We start from the raw sequence: 20389 nt of genomic DNA on the forward strand, positions 1-20389 counted from the left end.
AGACACTAGCATTTCCAGCGCGGCTTTGAACTTAGAGAGACTTTCACCTATTAGTATCACTTCGTAGGTATTTTTGGAGACCACACTATCTTTCCATGACCTACAAATAACAGTTCAAATAGGGATAAATCCTTTTATTAGACAGTGAAAAACAATAATAAAAAGTCCGGATATTTCGATCACTTAAACAGCACCCTTCATCAGCAGATGAACTCAATTCTGCTTATGACAGTCGCTGTGTATGTGATCGAAATATCCAGAATTTGTATCACTGTCTTTCACTGTCTAATAAAAATTGTAATCCCTATTAGAGCTGATATTAGTATCGCATCGTCAGGAAAGACGACATCCGACAGAGCTCTTCCAGAAAATTCAATGACAAATGAATGCACCAGCAATGTTTTGTTGAGAGCATATTATATGAAATAGTGGCAGAATTCGGGTGCAGCAGCGCCATCTTGCTGAACAACATTTCTAATTCTAGAACACGAGAAGGACTGACCATTTATAATGGCCAGGATTTCTGTTTTGTTGAAGAGCTCTTTCAAGAGATTGACAGTTTTCGTGAACGCACCAGCAGATTGAAGGATAAGCCACATTTACTGTATGTCGACAGTATCAAAGGTAGATTGGAAATCAACCAAGACAATGTATGAATTTCTTTAATGTTCTACAGCTCTGGCAAATATACAATGGTATGGATTTGCTCAGCAGTAGACCTCATTCCAACAATGCTTGTTGCAGCGGCAAGAACATTCTTTTTGAAAACCTTCCACCCACCTTCACTATCTCAAGGGCTTCGAATTCGTTTGAAGTGTCAACTTGATACAGCTCAGCCAGAGTACCTTGAATCTCTCAGTACATGTCTGAGAACCAATTAAGATTTAGGAAAATAGATACAACCAATCGATCCGTCGTGAAGAGTATAAGGAGATAGGCATATCTCAATACTTTTGAATTACCACTTCCGAGCTATTTGGGAACAATACACTCAGAAATGGCTAATGCAAAGAACATAAATGTTTAGTAGGAACTATGTAAAATAGGAAATTTTTGTGGAGCTTTCAAAATGTCAAATAATTTTGAGGGGAGGGAAGTAATTTTAGTGGGAAGTATTTCAGGTGAAAAGTTTCCACACATTTTACATTGACATCATTAAAAATAACAGAATACGTAATGTTTCCTATTTCCGATTTCCATTTTATAAAATCTACTTACAGTTTGTAATGGAAACATAATATTGTATAAAAGAATACACGAGTGTAAAAAAAATAACCTTTAGGTCAACTAATGCATGAATTAATTACAAAAGTAAAGTTAAAAACGATGAACAAAAATTGTCAAGTACTGTAAGTGCTTAGCTTGAACCACATAGTCGAAAGATAAAGTTGAAAATTGTTTATGTTAAAATCTCTAGAAAGCGATTCTTATAAAGACAGAAGCCAATTTTTGTAGCTCATAAAACGTTCCCATAAAAAAAAATCCATTTTTTTTGTGAGGGGTTACAAGCACCTTATTCATCAATATTCATATGAATATATTCAAATTTTTAACTAAAAAATTATCGCAACTTTATGAACTTTAAACAGGTCATTGTGTATTTATTGAAAATACTATAAACAACACCTAAAATCGATAATTTTTTGGGTGACTACCGTTGAATGTCCCTAAGCTAAGATTTTTGCTCAACCTCTTGAGCTGCGAGTGCTCAACTGATCGATTCAGCCTGTTTTAAAGTCTTTCAGTTAATTTTCGAAACACTTCAAGGATTTTTAATTTTTCACAGGTTCACCATCTCTTCCTTTTTCCCCTCACAGGAAAGTAGCAGGAAGTGAAGCAATTTTTTTCATTGTTTTCAAGACAAAAAAGAGAGTAAAAACCTGTGTGAAAAAAACAGTGTAGCCTGTATAGTGTAAAAGCCTGTGTAACAAATTATTTTTAGTTTTGGTGTTTCCTGTGAAACTTATGTCTTATAATTTGACACCTTTACAGTTGATTGGCTAAAGATTAACCAATGGAAGGAAAACAGACAAATAGCCAATCATAGATTTAACTGAACAAATCGACCCAGAAAACATTTTATTGCCTTCTTAAAAACCTTAGTGGCTATCCAGTGTCTATAAGATAAAAATAGAACTTACCACTAGATAAAAACGTTAAATGAGTCATCCCTAAGGGTTTGACTTGTAAATATTTGCCTTTAAAGCTAGAAGTCATCGAAAATTCCTGGTGACAGATCCAATTCTTGCTTTCGCAGTGCTGTGCAACAACAGGTGGGTGGTGGGATACCTGGTGAAAAAGAAATAGGATAAGATTACATCATCGGATTTCAATATAAGGTATATCAAGAGCACGACAAGATGAAAAACAACTTCCTTAATGCATATTCATGAGTATACTCTTGTTTTGAGAATAACGAAAAGGCAGCTGAGGTATAATATATAAAAGATCAGAGGTTCCTTCGGCGTTTTTTTTCATTTTTTTTTTTTTTTTTTTTTTTTTTTTTTTTTTTTTTTTTTTTTTTTTTTTTTTTTAGGAAAGCTAAATACTAGGGAAAATGAAAATATAGTTAAAATGAATTTTGAAATATTAAAGTATAGCTAGTGATTGCGGAATATATCAGTATACTGATAGCACTGTACAGATTTATCACATAAACAAAATAACTAAAATTTAATGAAGACAAAAAAAAAAAATTAAAAATGGAACTAACTAAACTGAATATTTAGGAATTCATCAGTTTCCATTCCGTGACAAACTTCAAGACCTTTCACAGAATTCAAATTAGTGTCCGCTGTGACACATAATTTTTATGAGGATAACATAGTTGCTCCGTCAAGGTCATATCCAAAGGGAAGTTAAGGGTTGAACCCCTCTCCCCAAAATGTTTGTCTGACTTGTAAAAACATAGCAGAAATGAATATAAACAAATTTTGATGCGTTTTTCGAAGTTTTTTGCACCCCCCCCCTCGTCTGAAAAAAACCTGGATACGGTCCTGCTCTCTGTATGCGCAGGGAATGCCGACCAAGTTTTCATAAAAGAAAGAAGTTAGAAAGCGACTTTTGGTCCAAAATATATCATATAGGAAGTGAAAATTTCAGTTTGGACGTAAAAACAAAAATTATCTTTTGAGGTACAAAAAAAAAACTATTCCACGAGATGCAGTAACCTTGTTGATAGGCACTAATCAGAAACCAAATATACCCAAGCAAATCAGGATAGGATATTTTCGGACAAACGAAAGGAATAGATTAAGATACTGGTCTAAAGCAATTCCACTCCTTTTCCCCAATCAAATGTTTGAGGATGATCCTACTTACGAAGTAAGGACTAGCTGTCAACTACTAAGGCATACAAGGAGAAACTATCGATCTTTCTCTTTAAAATACACCAAGGCCTGTTTTACTGACGTACTGATGAAAAGTATTTCTTACCATTTACCATATTTATTGTTATTGCCATTTTCTTTCGTTAAGTGAAACTTTAAGCTGGAAACATATTTATTTGTCTAAAATGATAAATCACTTGAAAGTCGCAAATCAAAGATTGGCAAGTTTGATTCAAGACACTAGGGTATAAAGGAATGCGACTGATGTTTAAGCTAAAAATCATCGTCTAGCCTAGTAGTTTGCAAATTTGAATTTTAGGAGGTATGGCTACTCTTCAGGTAGTTATGGCGTTAACAGACTGAAGGATGAGAATTCGAGAGGAATGTTACAACAACAATTGGATATGAAGTTAAATAAAAAATTGTAGAATTGGATAATCCTAACTGACGGAGCTGATTCAATTTTTACTTCATTTATTTACGTCCTAGCCGACTATCGGGCGTAGCTTGCGAATATTCAAAATAGTTTGTATTATATTCTTTTGATATCATGTAGCTTTTTTTTTTTACCCCTTCCTCACAGACTAAATTCTTCAAAAAGAAATTTTGAGAATCCTCAAAAAAAGGTTTTGCTAGAATACAACTGGGAACTGACCTAAATTCTCTTCAAAGAATATTATCGAAACTTCAAATGAATTGCAAAGAACCGGAAATGCCTGAAGTTGCTCGGCAATCTTTATACTGGTGTATAAAGGGCCTACATTTGTATTTAATCTAGACAAATGTCAAATTCGTAACCATACCTACAGTTTATGTGGTCCGCTGAAGACAAAAGAAAAAACTTGGTTTCTAACTAGGTTAATGAGAGGTATACTATGCTGAAGAATGAAAGAGAAATACAACACTTGTCAAAAACCATTAATGGCAAAACATAGTCCCCTTTACATACTTGTTCGGATGGTATAAGAGATTATAAAATAAATAATCGACAGCAAATCTCTAAGCTCCCGTCTCTCCAAACTACCCCTTCGACAGAGCCGTATCCAGGATTTTTTCTCGGGGAGGAAGGGTGGTTACAAAAAGTTTTTTGGCTAACACTCAAAATGCCCACGATCACAATGCACACGACTCAAAATGCCAACAACTCAAAATGTCAACGAATCTAAATGCCAACGATTGGATAAATTTTAGGTTTCAGTCCTTAATTGGGGATGAGACGAGGGGTTGCTCATTCCCCAAACCCGTGTGCACCGGGTACCGGTGCCGAGAGGCGCCGGAGGCATTTCATTCTAGACAGGGTAAAATCCCAAGCACCAATCCTAAAACTGTTATTTTTAATCAAAGAATCATTCTTACCTTCATGATGCAAGTTAATTGGTGGATTTGTATCTCCTGGTTTTGCTTTCTATGTCGGTACAATTTTATACGACATTGCTTCTTTACTTGAACGCAAACAATTCTAAACTGATCAAGAAACACAGAAAACAACTATTTTCACCAACCCAGTAACTCCCAGCACCTTCCACTTTTGTCAGTTTTTACCATGTCTGAGATAAAAAGGCACCTTCCCGGCACCGGCACCAGGTGTACACTCATTCCAGGCATCTTCCACTTTTGTCAGTTTTTACCCTGTCTAGAATGAAATGGCACCCTCCCAGCACCGGCAACCGGTGTACACGGGTTTGAGGAGTGAGCAGCCCCTCGTCTCATCCCCAATTAAGGACCGAAACTAAAATTTATCCAATCGTGGGCATTTTGAGTCGTAGGCATTTAGATCGTGGGCATTTAGATCGTGGGCATTTTGAGTTGTTGGCATTCTGAGCGTGGGCAAAAAGATCGTGGTGATTTTGGGAACCACTCGCTTTTTTCGGAAGGGGGTTACACGAAAAAACTAAAAAAATGTATAAAAATTTGCTTATATTGATTTTTGTTACATTTTTAAGAGGCGGACAAATATTTTTTTGGGGGGATCAAACCCCCTACCCTCCCTGGATATGGCCTTGCCCTTCGATATCAAATCTGGTCACTTTATAACTTGCAGTCACGAGTTTCCAGGGCAAGAGGAACAAAATATAACAAAATTTGTTCAGGGGCACGGTCCCCCAGAACTGAAAAAAACAAAAACACTTCTTATCAGCTCAAAACTTAAATACTTCAGTTCTTGGACACTGAAGACACTAATGTACGAGAAAAAAGACTCATTCCCCCAAAAAAGGGCCAAATAAAGACTTATGATCTGTTATTTGATCAAGGGGACTCTGATTCGCAAGCAAAAAAAAAAGAACTAAGATGTTGATTCACCAGGAAATGAGGACATAAAAAGCGTCTATAACTTTTTTTTTAAAGACTTGAAAACTAAAACCTTAAGTCTTTGACCAATTGAACTCTAATGTTAAGGAAAAAAATTATTTTGGAAGGATGAGCCCCTCAAGATTGTGGCCCGAAAAGGACCAAGATTTATTTTCTAACCCAAAGCCAAAGAATCTGGATTATGAGGCTCAGTTATGTTTATTTAAAGGGGGAGTGCGTTTGGGAGCCCGGAAATGGCCCAAATACCTTTTGTCCCGGATCACTTTGAGATATGCAGCCGCGACCCCTTGGGTGACGGGAGAACTAATATTATAAAAAAAAATAGTTTGGGGGCAAAGTTCCTTCAAGCATGGAGCCAAAAAGGGCCCAAAACTTTAATTTTTGGGAAAGGTCAAAACCTAAATCTTTAAGTTCTTGGGCCAAGAGGATGCCAATATAAGACAAAAAACTTTCTTCCCCAAACGGCTTGAAAATTACATCCACGAGTTCATAGGCCAGGAGAACCCTAATGTATAAAAAAGGTTCAGATTGAAGATATATGACCCCTCAGAATGGAGCCTGTTTTGTGCTTCAAACTTGTATCTGAAATTCCTTGGGACAAGGGATCCCCAATTCACAAAAAAGCGCAAAATATTGACGGTCTGAAATTCGGTCGCAAAAAGGGCCAACACACCCAGTTTTCTGAACAGACTGAGAAAGACCCTGAACCAAGGGGCTCTAGAGTACAAGAAAAATGTTGATCTTTGGGTATGGTCCCCCTTCTTAAACAGTGTCCACAAAAAGAGCAGAAAGCCTGAATGAGAGATTTCGAGAGGATACATGTAGAGAGAACCGTGATGAAGACAAAAAAAAATTAAGAAAATCAGGTTATACCGATGATATACCTTGTACCTTGGATTTACCTTGATGATTCATAACATCAGAAAACAGGAGCCATATTTGTTTGTTTCTCTCGTATAGTCTATGAACTGTAAACTTTGAAAGTAGTGAAAGTGGGTTAGATGGTGTGATTAAATTCCTAATCATAATTAAGTTCTCTGAAATTCCTACTTCCTGAGTTCCGTACATGGGATATTAACAGCCGATAGGGCGGAAAAGAGTTCCTTACCTGAGGAGTTAGTGGCTGACATGGCGGAAAGGAGTTCCGTACATGGGATATTAACAGCCGATAGGGCGGAAAAGAGTTCCGTACCTGAGGAGTTAGTGGCTGACATGGCGGAAAGGAGTTCCGTACATGGGATATTAACAGCCGATAGGGCGGAAAAGAGTTCCGTGCCTGAGAAAATAATAGATATGATCAAAAACCCTAATAGTGTCGCTAGTAGATTAAAATTTAAAGACAAAGTAGCAATGGTTATAGCTTACGTCAACGTCCGGTTCAGAAACTTTTGGTAGTTCAAAATTGTCTTGACCAACCAATAATAACAAGTACATTAATGTCAGAGGAATCAAAAATGGTAGAATTAGAGTTAGAGAATCGTGGACTTAGTAGAGTTGATTCAAGATCATCTGTATACCAGCGTCCAGTGGAGACTCCAGCAGTACCTTCAGGGATAAGGGAGGATAGCTCCATTTCTAGTGAACAACAGGAGATTCAAATAGAGCATAGTCAGGCTAGTTTAGAGTTAGATAAAGGGGAGATAGAGGTTGAAGTAGGATCGAGTGGAGAGTCAAGTAGTTTTAGGAGAAGTAACAGGAAAAGAAGCAATAAGCCTCCAGGCTATTATAGAGAGTACTAAGAGATAAATAGAGTAGGGTTAATATAGAGATAGTAAGGGATTGATATAGACAGGTAGATAGAGGGAAGGAGATAGATAGATTTTGTGCTGATTAACTAGACAGAAGAAACACTTTCTTTGAGATGGGAATATAGAAAAATAAATATAGCAAGTGAAGGCTTTGTAGTAACTTTTCTCAAATGGCAAGTTTACTTCTTTTTTATATATAATGAATACTTTTGGAAGAATTAAAGCTTTGGTGAAAGAAAGAAAAAAAATCATTGTTTTATTTAAATTTGAAATTATCATATTTTTTTTTTAGGTCTTCTGTTCAAACATAAGTTATTTTTAAAGATAATCTTTCGATGTTCAAATTTTTTCTATTAGGAGTAGTTATGCGAATTCTGTGCGAACTGAGCGTGACAATATAAAGTGAAATGAATAAAGTGTCAATTGGGACAATATTTTCTTGTGTCCTGTTGTTCAGTATTTTATTTTGTGTTTTTATTAAGTGTACCTTTGTTTGAGGATAGAAAATAATTTTTTTTTGGAAAAAAATGATTTTGAAAACCCGGGGGAAAATCTGTAAACTTTGAAAGTAGTGAAAGTGGGTTAGATGGTGTGATTAAATTCCTAATCATAATTAAGTTCTCTGAAATTCCTACTTCCTGAGTGACTACATTAGTATTATAGATTCTGAGTATTTGTAGCAACTGACAGATTAAACTAGGTCAGTTCCTCTCACATGCTTCAATGTTTGTTTCCTTGTTTCAGTGTATATAAGCCAACGTTTTAGATTATTTTAGTCAGTTCTTATTATGTGTCTGTACTCGTCGTGTGTACATTTAATGTATTATATATGTAAATAAACATTTTTAAACTCGACACACAAACTTTATGAAAGTTAGAGACACTTGACATCCTCTACCGGTCGAACCCTATACTGTAGGCCAACGCTACCGTAATGTTCTAATGAAGAGAACGCAGAGAGAGAGAAGAGGACCCTTTACAGAACCAACATAGCATATAGCATGTATATTCAAATGTGACTTTTCTTTGAAATGTGCTTTAAATTAGCGGTGCTTCAACGAATTTAAATTCTCCATCTGTGCACACACACACAAAAAAAAAAAAAAAAAAAAAAAAAAAAAAAAAAAAAAAAAAAAAAAAAAAAAAAAAAAAAAAAAAAAAACGATGCAAAACTGAACTTGCTCTGAACTCCCAGTCCAAAGTGTAAACAAACAATACAATAAGTAGCCTACTTGAGACAGAATTTATTTAAAATCAGCAAACATAATTTGCATAGAAAAAAACTTGAAGCTGATTTGTCTGCATCGATTCGTAAACCCCAACACTAAGCTTTAAATTTGATTCGTCTATTATAACAGTGAAACTTACAGAGCATGAAGACAGGGTTGGTCAGAGCTCAATGAAGACAAAGTATTAAAGTTCGTCGGTATGAGGCACCTGAAACTGGGCCAACAAATTTTATTTTCTCCGATTGGCTTAAACTTAATGGACATATAGACATAGGACATATATATCTTAATGGACACGGGTACCTTAATGAAGACAAAACTATTGGAAATAAATTGCCGTATTGATTTATGACAACCAAAATAGGCACAAATTTGTTTTATTTTTTATCAGTTGCAATTTATTGGGCACATGTATAGGGTAAAACGAATCTAAAAGCAGAAAACGCTTAGGAAAAACTTCAAAATTTTCTTAGTCACTATCACGACTTATAGGCGTGACAGTAGGCATATTATTTGTATTCGTTTTGAATTTAACGTAAAATTCTACTTTCATGTGAATACGCTTGTTACGTTTTTTTTTTTTTTTTTTTTTTTTTTTTTTTTTTTTTTTTTTTTTTTTTTTTTTTTTTTTTTTTTTTTTTTTTTTTTTTTTTTTTTTTTTTTTTTTTTTTTTTTTTTTTTTTTTTTTTTTTAAGTCTACCCTTTTCCTTCTACTCGTTGTTAGTTATTAAATATTAATCTACGTCTTGCTGGTTAATTGTAATAGGGGGGGGGGCGGTAATAAAAACGACTCGTTAATTTTCTTTTATTATTTTCCATAAACTTAGCTCGAACAATTTTCGGGGTAAGCAGATTAATTTTAATCTGCAGATTAATTTAAATTAAGCAGAGCATTTTTTAAATTATTTTTTTTTACCCAATCCTAGAGACAAATCGTCATGGGCACCCATAAAAGGAGGGGGGCAGGGGCACCAGTACCCCAGGCTGAATGACGCTGCCTTATATTTCTATATTTTTTATGGGATTTATACAATACATAATTGGAAATACCGATTAGACCAGGTAAGACCCACCCCTAAAATTCAGCTTATGGGCACCCATGCAAATCGTTGATCATTAGGATTACTTAGCGATTTATAATGTGTTCATATACATTAAAGAAATGGGATGATTCTATTTTATTAATTCACATTACAGAACCCTACTATAGAATTGACCAGATATATCAGACTTGTCGACTTATTTTAATGATTCCCATTATTTTTCTAGCACTTTGAAAAAAAAATACAATTAATTAAAGGAAGTTGAAATTATGGCATTTCACATGTTTTAACCATTGATTATAATTAGTTCGTCACCTAAATTATCATTACTTGTCTTGAACGTCCTTTAATTGTCGATGACGATATTTGTATGTTTGAACATTTCTTTTTACAAAATTGGCGATCTTGATTTGGTGATCTCGATTAAAAAAAAAAAAAAAAAAAAAAAAAAAAAAAAAAAAAAAAAAAAAAAAAAAAAAAAAAAAAAAAAAAAAAAAAAAAAAAAAAAAAAAAAAAAACGAATACAGATTTGATTTTTATATGGTCACCATTTCAAATTTTTATTTTTATTTTTTAAGAAGAAAAAAGGAAAGAAATATTACGCAAGGAACGTTTGATACAAGAAAGAAAAACTGCCGTTTTAGGAAATTTTTAAAAACAATGGGTTTAGCAAGAATACCCAAAGTTCACAAAAAGAAGCGGACAAAAAAAAAATGGCACGTAAAAAAATATGGCAACAGAAAACGATAATTAAATTTTCAATTTCAGCATAATAAAAAACTTTCAGAATAAAACGATACGCAAATTTCTCGTGCCAAATATTTCGATTACCAATGTAATACATGCAAAAAATTCAAAACTAAACAACCCTGTTCCAACTAATTTTCCAAGATTTTATTTCGTCAAGCTCATGTATAGCTATTAGTCTTAAACCTAGTGATTGACCATCTGTAAAACTGTGTCACTTATTGGCATGAACTTTACATTTAGAAATTGTTTGCGAGTTACTTTCTCAATTCTGGACTGACTTTTTGGGGATTTTCAATTTTGACGGTGCCTTTTTTAGTTTAGAGATGTTATAAATCATATCCTAAGTGCAATCATTTTCTTCTCTTTTTCCTTTTGTTTTGTAACAAGAAATCTGACGACATATATCGATCTGCCAGGAAATTTACAAAGAAATATATCAATAATTTAGATTTGCAATAACTTAGACTTAGACAAAGTCTACCAAACACTGCTGAATTGAACCCAGTGAACCCAGTGTCAATTTTTTTTTTAGTTCTTCGAATGTCTTATTTTAGAAACGATTATATTTAAAGACTTACAATGATGACTCAAAAATCATTAAGCTTTGACCGATGTATCAAAAAAAGGTCTAAGACCTCTGCCCAAGATACTAACATTGACACAAAAGGGATTTCTTTTTTAGCCGGAAGTGTCAATGCTCTTTCTGGTTTTTATCGCTAGATTTCTATGCTACAATACCTGTTCCGAGATACACTTCCATCCAAGGTCATCAGTTCTGTCTAACTCGTATGTTTCACCGAGTAACGGGTTAAAGGGCTTTGCTGTCCGATTACTAGTCGTCGCATAGCTGGAAACAGTAAAAGCAGCTACGTACGCAAGTTGCTCACAACTATCTGACGCCATGGCAGCTTTATCCAATATCTCACTGTATTCATAATCTTCAACTAATCTTTGCAACATAGATAGGGGTTCAGAGAAATTAACCTGAAAAAAAGATACTCTGGAGAAAATAAGAATTGTAAGACTTAGAAATTCGTCATGATACAGAGTAAAAATCAGATGTGCGTTTTTAATACCCTAGAAGGTTATTTCTCAGCACTAACGCGCGCCAAGAGACAACTCAAATAGAGTACCCATCCAACAGTACCGGATGGTTTAAATACCCCTGCACGATTCATCATTACTGGATTTATTTTGTGTTTATTGCATCAATTGTAAACTTGTGCACAAGAGAGTTTAAGCTCGCAGAAACGGCCGTATCGGTACCAGCCGGCCTGTAGGTCATAAACTGCGGGGAACAGGCAGCTTGAGTACTTGCACTTTCCACAAGCCAATCAAATTATGGATTATGTCTTACATTGTATTTCCATGTTGTACTATATATTTTGTGCAATGTATTACGAATGTGAAAAAGTACAGTTGGAAGCCAGGAGGAGCCCGTTTAGGATTCCAGGTACTTTTCATAAGAAGAAGAAGAAAAATGAGATGAGTATATAATCTTATTTCAATTATTACACCGAAAGCTTTCGTATGAGTAAACCTTTACTCAAAATAGTTTTATAATATATAGTTTTCAAAATAGTTTACTCAAAAATAGTTTTGTATCAACCCCTTCTCAAATTTAACCCGTTTTATGAAACTTTTTGAAGCTGTTATTGATACTGGCACTTTTCAGTTATTATTTTCAATAAAAACAGCACTAAATACAACCTCAATAGGTATTTTACAAATACTACTTTGTCAAAAGGACATAACTCTCAGTAATTACAAAATAATTCACTATGTTTCCATTGCGTCACTGAACACAATCAAATAAAAGCTCAGAGATAGTGCACAAACAAATTTGAGCACTTTCATCAATTTTTAATTTGTAGTTTTTTTTTACGAAAAAAGTGATTTTGGTAATGATTGACTGTGAGTGCTATTTTGAGAAAAAATAACATTATCTTATCATAACTACAATGTTGATAAAGGTATATGAGGGCATGTATGGTAGAGGGTATATATGAAAAACATACATATACATAATATGTATGAAAAACATACATATTTTTGGGAGAAGGCAAGGGTCAAAACGATTCTGCCATAAAACTGCAATATTTCGAATATAATTCGAAGATATTTGCGTTTTTAGACTCCCAAAGAGGACAGGCACCTTTAACCTTCTCTGTGGACGCTGACATAGAGAAAACAATTTTATGCAAGACATGCAAAACCATTTTCAAAGAAGAAAATTTTTGGAATATTAACTGATGGCAAAAATTGTTTGTTAGAGTTGCAACTATTGGCAAAGGCCTTTAGTTTGGTAAAAAAAAGAAGGGAGGGGGATTTATCGTTGAAGGAATAGTAACTCCATACAACCACCCAGAATGGATATGAAATAGATAGAAATAACAACAAGGAAGCAAATATTATTAAATCTGATAAAACCATAATGGACAGTTTCACAAGCTCAGAGAGATACTTAGAGTTGATTCAGACAATATTTAGTAGTAATCCACAAGAAAAAGACTTATCACATATATTGTTTATCATAGGAGAAAGAATTAAGTTATTCAAGCAGCTATTGGGCCGCAACGTCTCAATCCGGAGCTAATTATTCGGCAAGGATTTCTCATCCTCTCTGATTTTAATCTACCATGGTCCATCGGAACAAAATTCCCTAAACTAGGCATGAGCGCAAAATTATCAGAACTCAAAATTGTACACATACTACCGTTCGTAGCTTAAAATATTACTTAAAATTATTTCTTGTATCTATTATATATTCTAGCTCGTTGGCGACCCGAACATAACAGGAGAAGGGAGACCCTCCCTCCTTCCGCCGTGCAAAAAGTGGGGTAGTTTTGGCATTTTTCATATTTGTTGGCAGATTTTATCAGAAAATACCATTTTTATATGTAGAAATACTTTTTGCTTAAAGAAAAGCTATCAGAACACAAGTTGTGCTGCTAAAGTGCCGACAGCGTTTAGAATGGAGTCGAATTCTGCTACTGGCATCTTTGGAATTTTTTTCCATACCTTCCCTTGTTGTGTTACAACAGTCTGTAAAAACATACAAATGAGTATAAACTCAATATCGAATTCCAAAAAAACGAAAGTCAATTTAAAATCAAGTAAATTATGCAGTTAAACAAAATTAACATTCCTGTAAACAACTAGACATTCTGCTCATTATTACTAAAAAAAGTAAAAATGCCCAAGCAATTAATGAATTTCATTGCCATTCCCTGCCTTCAGCCCTCCCAACAACATTTTGGTTAATGACGATTTTGTCAACACGAAATTTCGAAATTTGATAAAAGGGTTAGATACCACTAATAGGTCAATAATTACTTAGATTTTTGCTCCAAATAGCTAGAGGCTGTTGATGGTTTTGCTCTCAGAGACCAACTAGATTGTGAAGTCCTATTATTTTCATAGTCTTTAGCTTAAGGCCAACGAAAACCAACACAAATGTCAATATATCATTGATGAAAATATAAACTAATATCTTATGTGGAAGCAAGGGACCTTTGTAGTCAGAAGCTCAACTCTGTTTTTTCGTTCGCTCATAATAATAATAATAGTTAACATCTTCTAGATATTTCACATACTGGCATGGGGATTTTCGTCAATTCTTTTCCTATACAGTTCCTCATTATACTCCATAAGTTTAAGGGCTTGTATGGCTTGTCAGGTATTCGAGTCCTTCTTTGCCGTTTTTTGGCAGCTGGCATAGCTGAGCTAGATGTAACAGGGGCAACAGTGCCATTCGACACAGCTACATCTTCTGCGGCTGCCTGGAAAAAGAAACAAAACATTTGAATGCTCGTTAATACTAAAATTGGTGCTAGCAAACTACTAATACCAGAAAAATCTTACTGGATCTTTTGTTTGTATAATTTGTCCCTCTGCCTCCTTCCCAGTTTGCTATGTATAAATTAAAATATCGAGAAAAAAACTGCAGAAACAAAAAAAAATTAAGACAAAATAAAGTATGATTTTGATGCATAACAAGTCAGCCTAGTGTTCAGAATATCTACGGTTCAGGCAGGCACATATGTAGTAATGTGTTTCACAGGAGGAGGATCTTACGAAAAACAGACATGTTGCGTGTCGTACGAAAATCAAAAAAATTATAGAAATAATCGACAGGCTTTATAATTCGTAATAAGGAAAGGACCCTCCCCTTGCTTATAAAAAAAAAGAACAATGAAAACTGAACAAGGTAAAAATAGTTCTAATAACAGGTGAAAAACTCAAGTAGGACGAATAACAGAAATTTCGGAAAACATAGCTAGCCTCAAAAATGCTCAAATTAATCAAAGTGTACATTCAATCGTTTCGATGAAGATGCGGCAAGCTAAAGTTCACCCTTCTTCTTTCAAATAATTTATTTTTTCAAAATCTCCTGGCCATGCAGAAAACACTGGCCCAGTTTTGAAAGGCACACCCCGCTACAACAAGGCACACTGCGTGAAAATTGTTTATTAGGTGTTCATTCTACTATGAATTATGACATTTTTAAGAAATTATGACCTAAGATCTTATTATATTTATAGTTTTTGGTATGCCAAAACCACAAGCCTTTGTTTATTTAGTTGCGCTTTCACGTTGGTTTATACAAACAACAAACTCATTTGTCACATTGTGCAACAAATTCAAAAATTAATTTGCATCCTTGAGCAATTATATGTGACTTGGAAAGAAACTTTTCGGCTGATTTAAAAAAAATTGTAGTCAAATATCTTAATTTTCGTAAATTTTTTGCACAAAAAAAAATCTTTGATTTTTTTTTTGTTATTTGCAACTTTGTTCACACACAATTCAGGAAAATCTTTGTATTCGACAAATTCTATTCTTTTCAAAGTTAAATACAACTAATCATATTTAATACCGTGTAATTATTCTTCACGATTTTTTTTACACAGCCTAAACATTAAATCAGAGTTTTAACAGGAGCTATCGTATTTTTTTTAAAGTAAGAGACTTGGAAAAGTTTTTTCTTTTCTATGTTTTTTATCAAAATGATGGAAAAGGAAAGAAATATGAAGTCAGAATTTAGTATGGTAGCTTATAAAAGTGGAAACTAGCACTAGTGTTATAGAAACACCAACGCCATCTGGGCATTTTTCTAGTGCAATTGGCATTTCTGGTGTAATTTTTAGAGTAATAAAACAAAACTAATAAAATAGGAAATATTAGTGTAGTCATAAGCGTCTAATGTCAGTTTCAAAAAAAAAAAAAAAACAATTACGAAAATTCAAAAAAATATTAAGAACACCAAATGCTAGATGGTATCGGTGATTATTTTTAAACGAGCGCCAGTTTTCACTCTAACAAGTTCTTTAACGTAAAAATCTAAACCAGATTTTAAGATTCAATTTATTCGTTACGAAAAATGGTGTCAAAGGTTTTAAAATAATATGATATTAAAATCTTTGACCGTGATAGATTTTATCAATTATTCCAACTGAAGAGTGAATAAGCGATTACAAAATAATTTACACCGATAAAAGTACTGTCTTATCTAAATTTACCGTATCGGTAATTTAAACTAATTTAAAGGATGATTTGAAAAAGGCTGTTTCCAATAAACTTGACAAATACAGTGGTGTAAGATAAATTGACTGTTAACAAATCCCTCAATAATGCAGAAAAACTATTTAGCTACAGAGTTAGAATATTACAACGTATTTATTTGGTCGTTTATATTTACCAGTGACTATATATATTAGAACTACTTTGCTTATAAGCAAAAGGACGAATAAATTAGAGAATAAACTGAAGGACGTCACTAAAGAAAAAAAAGTCTTCAGCAGATCATCGTGTTCGTATCAAAGCTCACGACTTGCCTCAAATTGGGAAAAAGTGAGAAATGCCCTGAATGCCAATACTGGGCTACTTATTGATCAATCCGGAATACTTCAGTGCGAAAGTCAACAAAGGCATTAGCTACACTACTCAAACTGTGCATATTACTTTTTGTTTAGCAAATAAATTTCTAGAAGCGCTTCGTAACAGAGCCAAGGTTAAATGATCATTCATTTATGAAACAATAAAATTGTCATACTATGAACCATTATTGAGAAAAGAAGGGATATCTGCAGATTCTGAAACAAGTATGATAAAAAAAAATGTTTAGGCATCCAGAGATTATTTCTTGTCAATGAGGATGGATGAGTTGGGTCTAGGCGTTTACCCCTCCCCCCCCCCAAACAAAAATTCGCCCCTCGGCTGGTTGATTTCCAATCACATGACTTATAAAAAAAGAACTAGAACTCTCAATTTCTGATCGAATTAGCATCCTCCAAAGTTTCTACGACCATGAGGCGAAGGTGAGAATGAGGAGGGGGCAGCCTCCCTCCCATATGGAATACATTCTGCTCATTTTGGGGTTTAATGTTACTCTTTTCTTTCGTAATAACAGCGTAAACCAGAAATACTCAGAGAAATCAAGACGGATTAAACATCGATTCCACATTTTGATGCGTTTTTAATTTCCCCACCCCTAAAAAAAAACAATCAAAAGTCCTGAATTAAATACAGGGGATTATAAATCAATTTCTACCTGCAATCTCACCTTGTCTCTTTCTTAGAACTAATTCTGTATTTATCATAAGGCTCAATGAGAGTTGGGATGTTCTGGCATTTAAATGGACCCTTTAAGGCGCCTCCTTCACTTCCAAACTAGCCAAATTAGTTTTAAGGCTAAACAAGTTTCACTGTCTTAGGCAAATTCTCTGTTGATTTACAATTCAAATATTTGCATATATGGGTTATATACCTCTACAATGGGGTTCTATGATTGTTTTGTAGTTAGGGAGAGAGGGAGACGCCACAAAGAGAAAGAGTGCATTTTAATACCAAAACATCCCAACTCCCTTTGAGCCTTCAGATAAATATAGAATTAGTTCTAAGGGAGAGACGAGGGGATAGCGGAGGTAGAAATTAATATATAATTCCTAGGGCCGTATCCAGAACTTTTGTTTGAGTGGTTATTTTTTCTGGGGGTTTTACACATTAAAAATGAGAAAATGATATTTCATCCCTCTTGATTTCAGGGAATATTTATAGTCTACGCTGGTACTATGAAAGTAAAGAGTAACATTAGACCCCAAAATAAGCAGATTTTTCCCGTATAGGAAGGGAACTTCCTCTTCTTCATCCCCAGCTCTACCTCATGGTCACTGAAACTTCAAAGGGTGCTCTTTCGAACAGAAATTGAGAATTCTAGTCCTTTTTTAAAAAGTCAAAAGTGATTGGAGACCGGCAAGCCGCGAGGTGGTATTTTCCGGGGGGGGGGGGGTAAACGCCGGCTCCCAGATTATTTTATTCATTTCAAACCCACTGCCGATCTTTTGAGTTTACCGGATATCTAGTTAATCCTAATTGAAGGTTTTAGATTTGTTCGATGATATAAGCAAGAAATTCTTTTTTAGAACTGCATATAGATAGTTTTGGTAATTTCTTGCAAAATGCCTATCTTTACATCCAATTAAAAGCTAATTAGTGAATCGAAAAAGATTTTCCAATGAGTGGCTCTTTACTAAGTTGTAATTTTGTTGATTTTTGGGACTTAATCCCATTAACTATCTGCCAAATTATGTTATTAACTCTTCGGCCTTTGTTTAAAGGGTCTAGGGGTCCCCATTCTCCTCTCACCTCTTATTACATTTTTAAAGACCTGTTTGTCTTAATTTAAAAAATAAAAATGAGATGTCCCAACCATAGTATGCTTCTCTTTGTTCTTGGCATAGTGTTCCCCAAAATTTAAGCCGGCGAAATTTCAAATTGTGTTCAAGAAAGGACATATTTCCACCGACTACTTTTATGACCTTAGAAGTAAGAACGGTATGGAGATATATGATAAAAAACGCCTTTTCGTGTATTTGCTTGTGCCGTAGACCAATTTCTGAAGAATTTGTTTACCTAAAATAATATTTTCCCAATTTCATGAGAGCTCAGTGTCTTTGGGAAGGAGAAGGGGTAAATGTTGTACACGAACCAACGATTTGTTTCCTATTACAAACAATGGACCAACCATGTTGTCTTCCTCTTTTCTTTTAAATACAGTCCCCTGATAGTTTGTTAAAGATCACAATAGATTAGTGGACTTGAATAGCACGAAAGTTGATATATCCTTCAGTCCAAAAACCAAAGCCTCTCACAGTTCCTTTAAAAAGAGGTGAAAAGTTGTAAAAATGTCTCTCGTAGACATTCATTCTCCAATCAAATATTCATAGTTATATTAAATTCAAGGGAGTTAGAGGAGGTTAGCCACAACTTTGACAAAAAAAAAAAAAAAAAAAAAAAAAAAAAAAAAAAAAAAAAAAAAAAAAAAAAAAAAAAAAAAAAAAAATGTAGCATTACCTGCGGTCTTACATAATTGTACGTACTATATAAAAATGAAGCCATAGGAAATGACGACACAATACTTGACTGTATTGTAAATATAGATAAGAAGACTGAATTCTGGAAGCCATGCATAAGCTTGATTTTCCAAAGATTTCATTCCGTAACATAAAGAGATGTTACGTCAAAGAATACTCAATCACTTTGTTGGCTTTTTCACTTATTCAAAGGTGATCATGTTTTTTTTTTCACGGAAAAAATAAGAGTAAACAAAAAGTCAAAACCAGCAAAAAAAAAAGAAAAAACGTTTTAAGTTATAGGCTCTGGTGCAAAATGTAACACTACTTTCTCACGTCTATACCCTTATAACATTGTTTGCCTCAAAAGCTTAATGTGACGGAAAATTTCAAGGAAATGAACTGGTTAAATCCGCTGTCCAAATGGTCGCCCTAAAAGTAGTTACTGTTCTTTAAAGCGTACACTCAGGTGTGATCATAACAAGATCCAAGAGCTCATATGGCACTTGTGGTGGGTCAGAAGAGCCAAGAGCTCATATGGTACTTGTGAAGAAGTCGAAACCTAAAATAAGACTCGGTACTTGAGTTATGGACTCTGCTGTTCGTCTAGAAGCACTGAAATCTCCAAAACACTGGATTTCTCCCCCAACTCCCCCAAAGAGATCGAATCGGTCCGGTTGTGTCAATCACGTATCTAGAACTTGTGCTTATTCTTCCCATCAAGTTTCATCCCAATTTCCCCACTCTAAACGTTTTCCAAGATTTCCAGTTTCCGAGAATTCCGCTTCCCTCATCCACCCCAATGACCCAGGATCCGATCCAAATTGAAAATGGAGCATCTGATACATGAGATCTTTCTATATATTAACTTTCATTAAGATACGCTTACCCATTCTTAAGACAAACATACATCAATTTTCACGATTATCCTCCCTTAACCCCCTCCCAGATGGTCGAATCGGGGAAACGACTGTTATCAAGTCAATTTATGCAGATCTCTAACACACCTACCAACTTTCATCGTCCTAGCAGGTCCAAAAGCACCGAACTAGCCAAAGCACTGGAAATCCCTCCCCAACTCCCCCAAAGAGAGCGGATGCAGGCAGGTTATTTCAATCACGTATCTAGAACTCGTGCTTATTCTTCCCGCCAAGTTTCATCCCAATCTCTCCACTCTAAGCGTTTTCCAAGATTTCCCCTTTCCCCCACCTATTTCCCCCAATGTCACCGTATCAGGTCAGGGTTTAAAATAAGAGCTCTGAAACACGAGGTCCTTCTAATTATCAAATTTCATTAAGATCCCATCAACCATTTGAAAGTTAATACTGCCTCATTTTTCTGATTTTTCCGAATTAACCGTCCCTCCACACCCCCGCCCAACCCCCCAAGATGGTCGAATTGGGGAAGCGACTATTTTTTATTTCACCTAGTCCGGATTAGGACTAGTCCGGATATAGATTCTAACATAAAATTGGTAGAGATCTTTTTGTACTATAATGGTATCGAGCTTATTATTGATTATTGATAATTGATTATGACTACAACTGACCAGGTACAATTATTGTAATGTAATGGCCCTGAGTACATCGGTTTTGGGTCCCCACAGTCCTATCCAGGACCCCCACC

General features: G+C 34.7%; 1 protein-coding gene across 2 annotated transcripts in view; it reads right to left on the reverse strand.

The window, feature by feature from the left end:
• LOC136036137 (oxysterol-binding protein 1-like) overlaps positions 1 to 20389 on the reverse strand; it is a 117192-nt gene that overhangs the window by 26914 nt on the left and 69889 nt on the right. For both annotated transcript variants that reach the window (XM_065718166.1, XM_065718165.1), the window contains exons 8-10: positions 14006 to 14191; positions 11148 to 11393; positions 2142 to 2289 (exon numbers count right to left, since the gene is read on the reverse strand). In XM_065718166.1, the coding sequence (XP_065574238.1) occupies positions 2142 to 2289; positions 11148 to 11393; positions 14006 to 14191 (580 nt within the window). The remainder of the gene's footprint in view (positions 1 to 2141; positions 2290 to 11147; positions 11394 to 14005; positions 14192 to 20389) is intronic.

This window comes from Artemia franciscana, chromosome 15 (assembly GCF_032884065.1).
Source record: "Artemia franciscana chromosome 15, ASM3288406v1, whole genome shotgun sequence".
NCBI classification, from domain to species: domain Eukaryota; kingdom Metazoa; phylum Arthropoda; class Branchiopoda; order Anostraca; family Artemiidae; genus Artemia; species Artemia franciscana.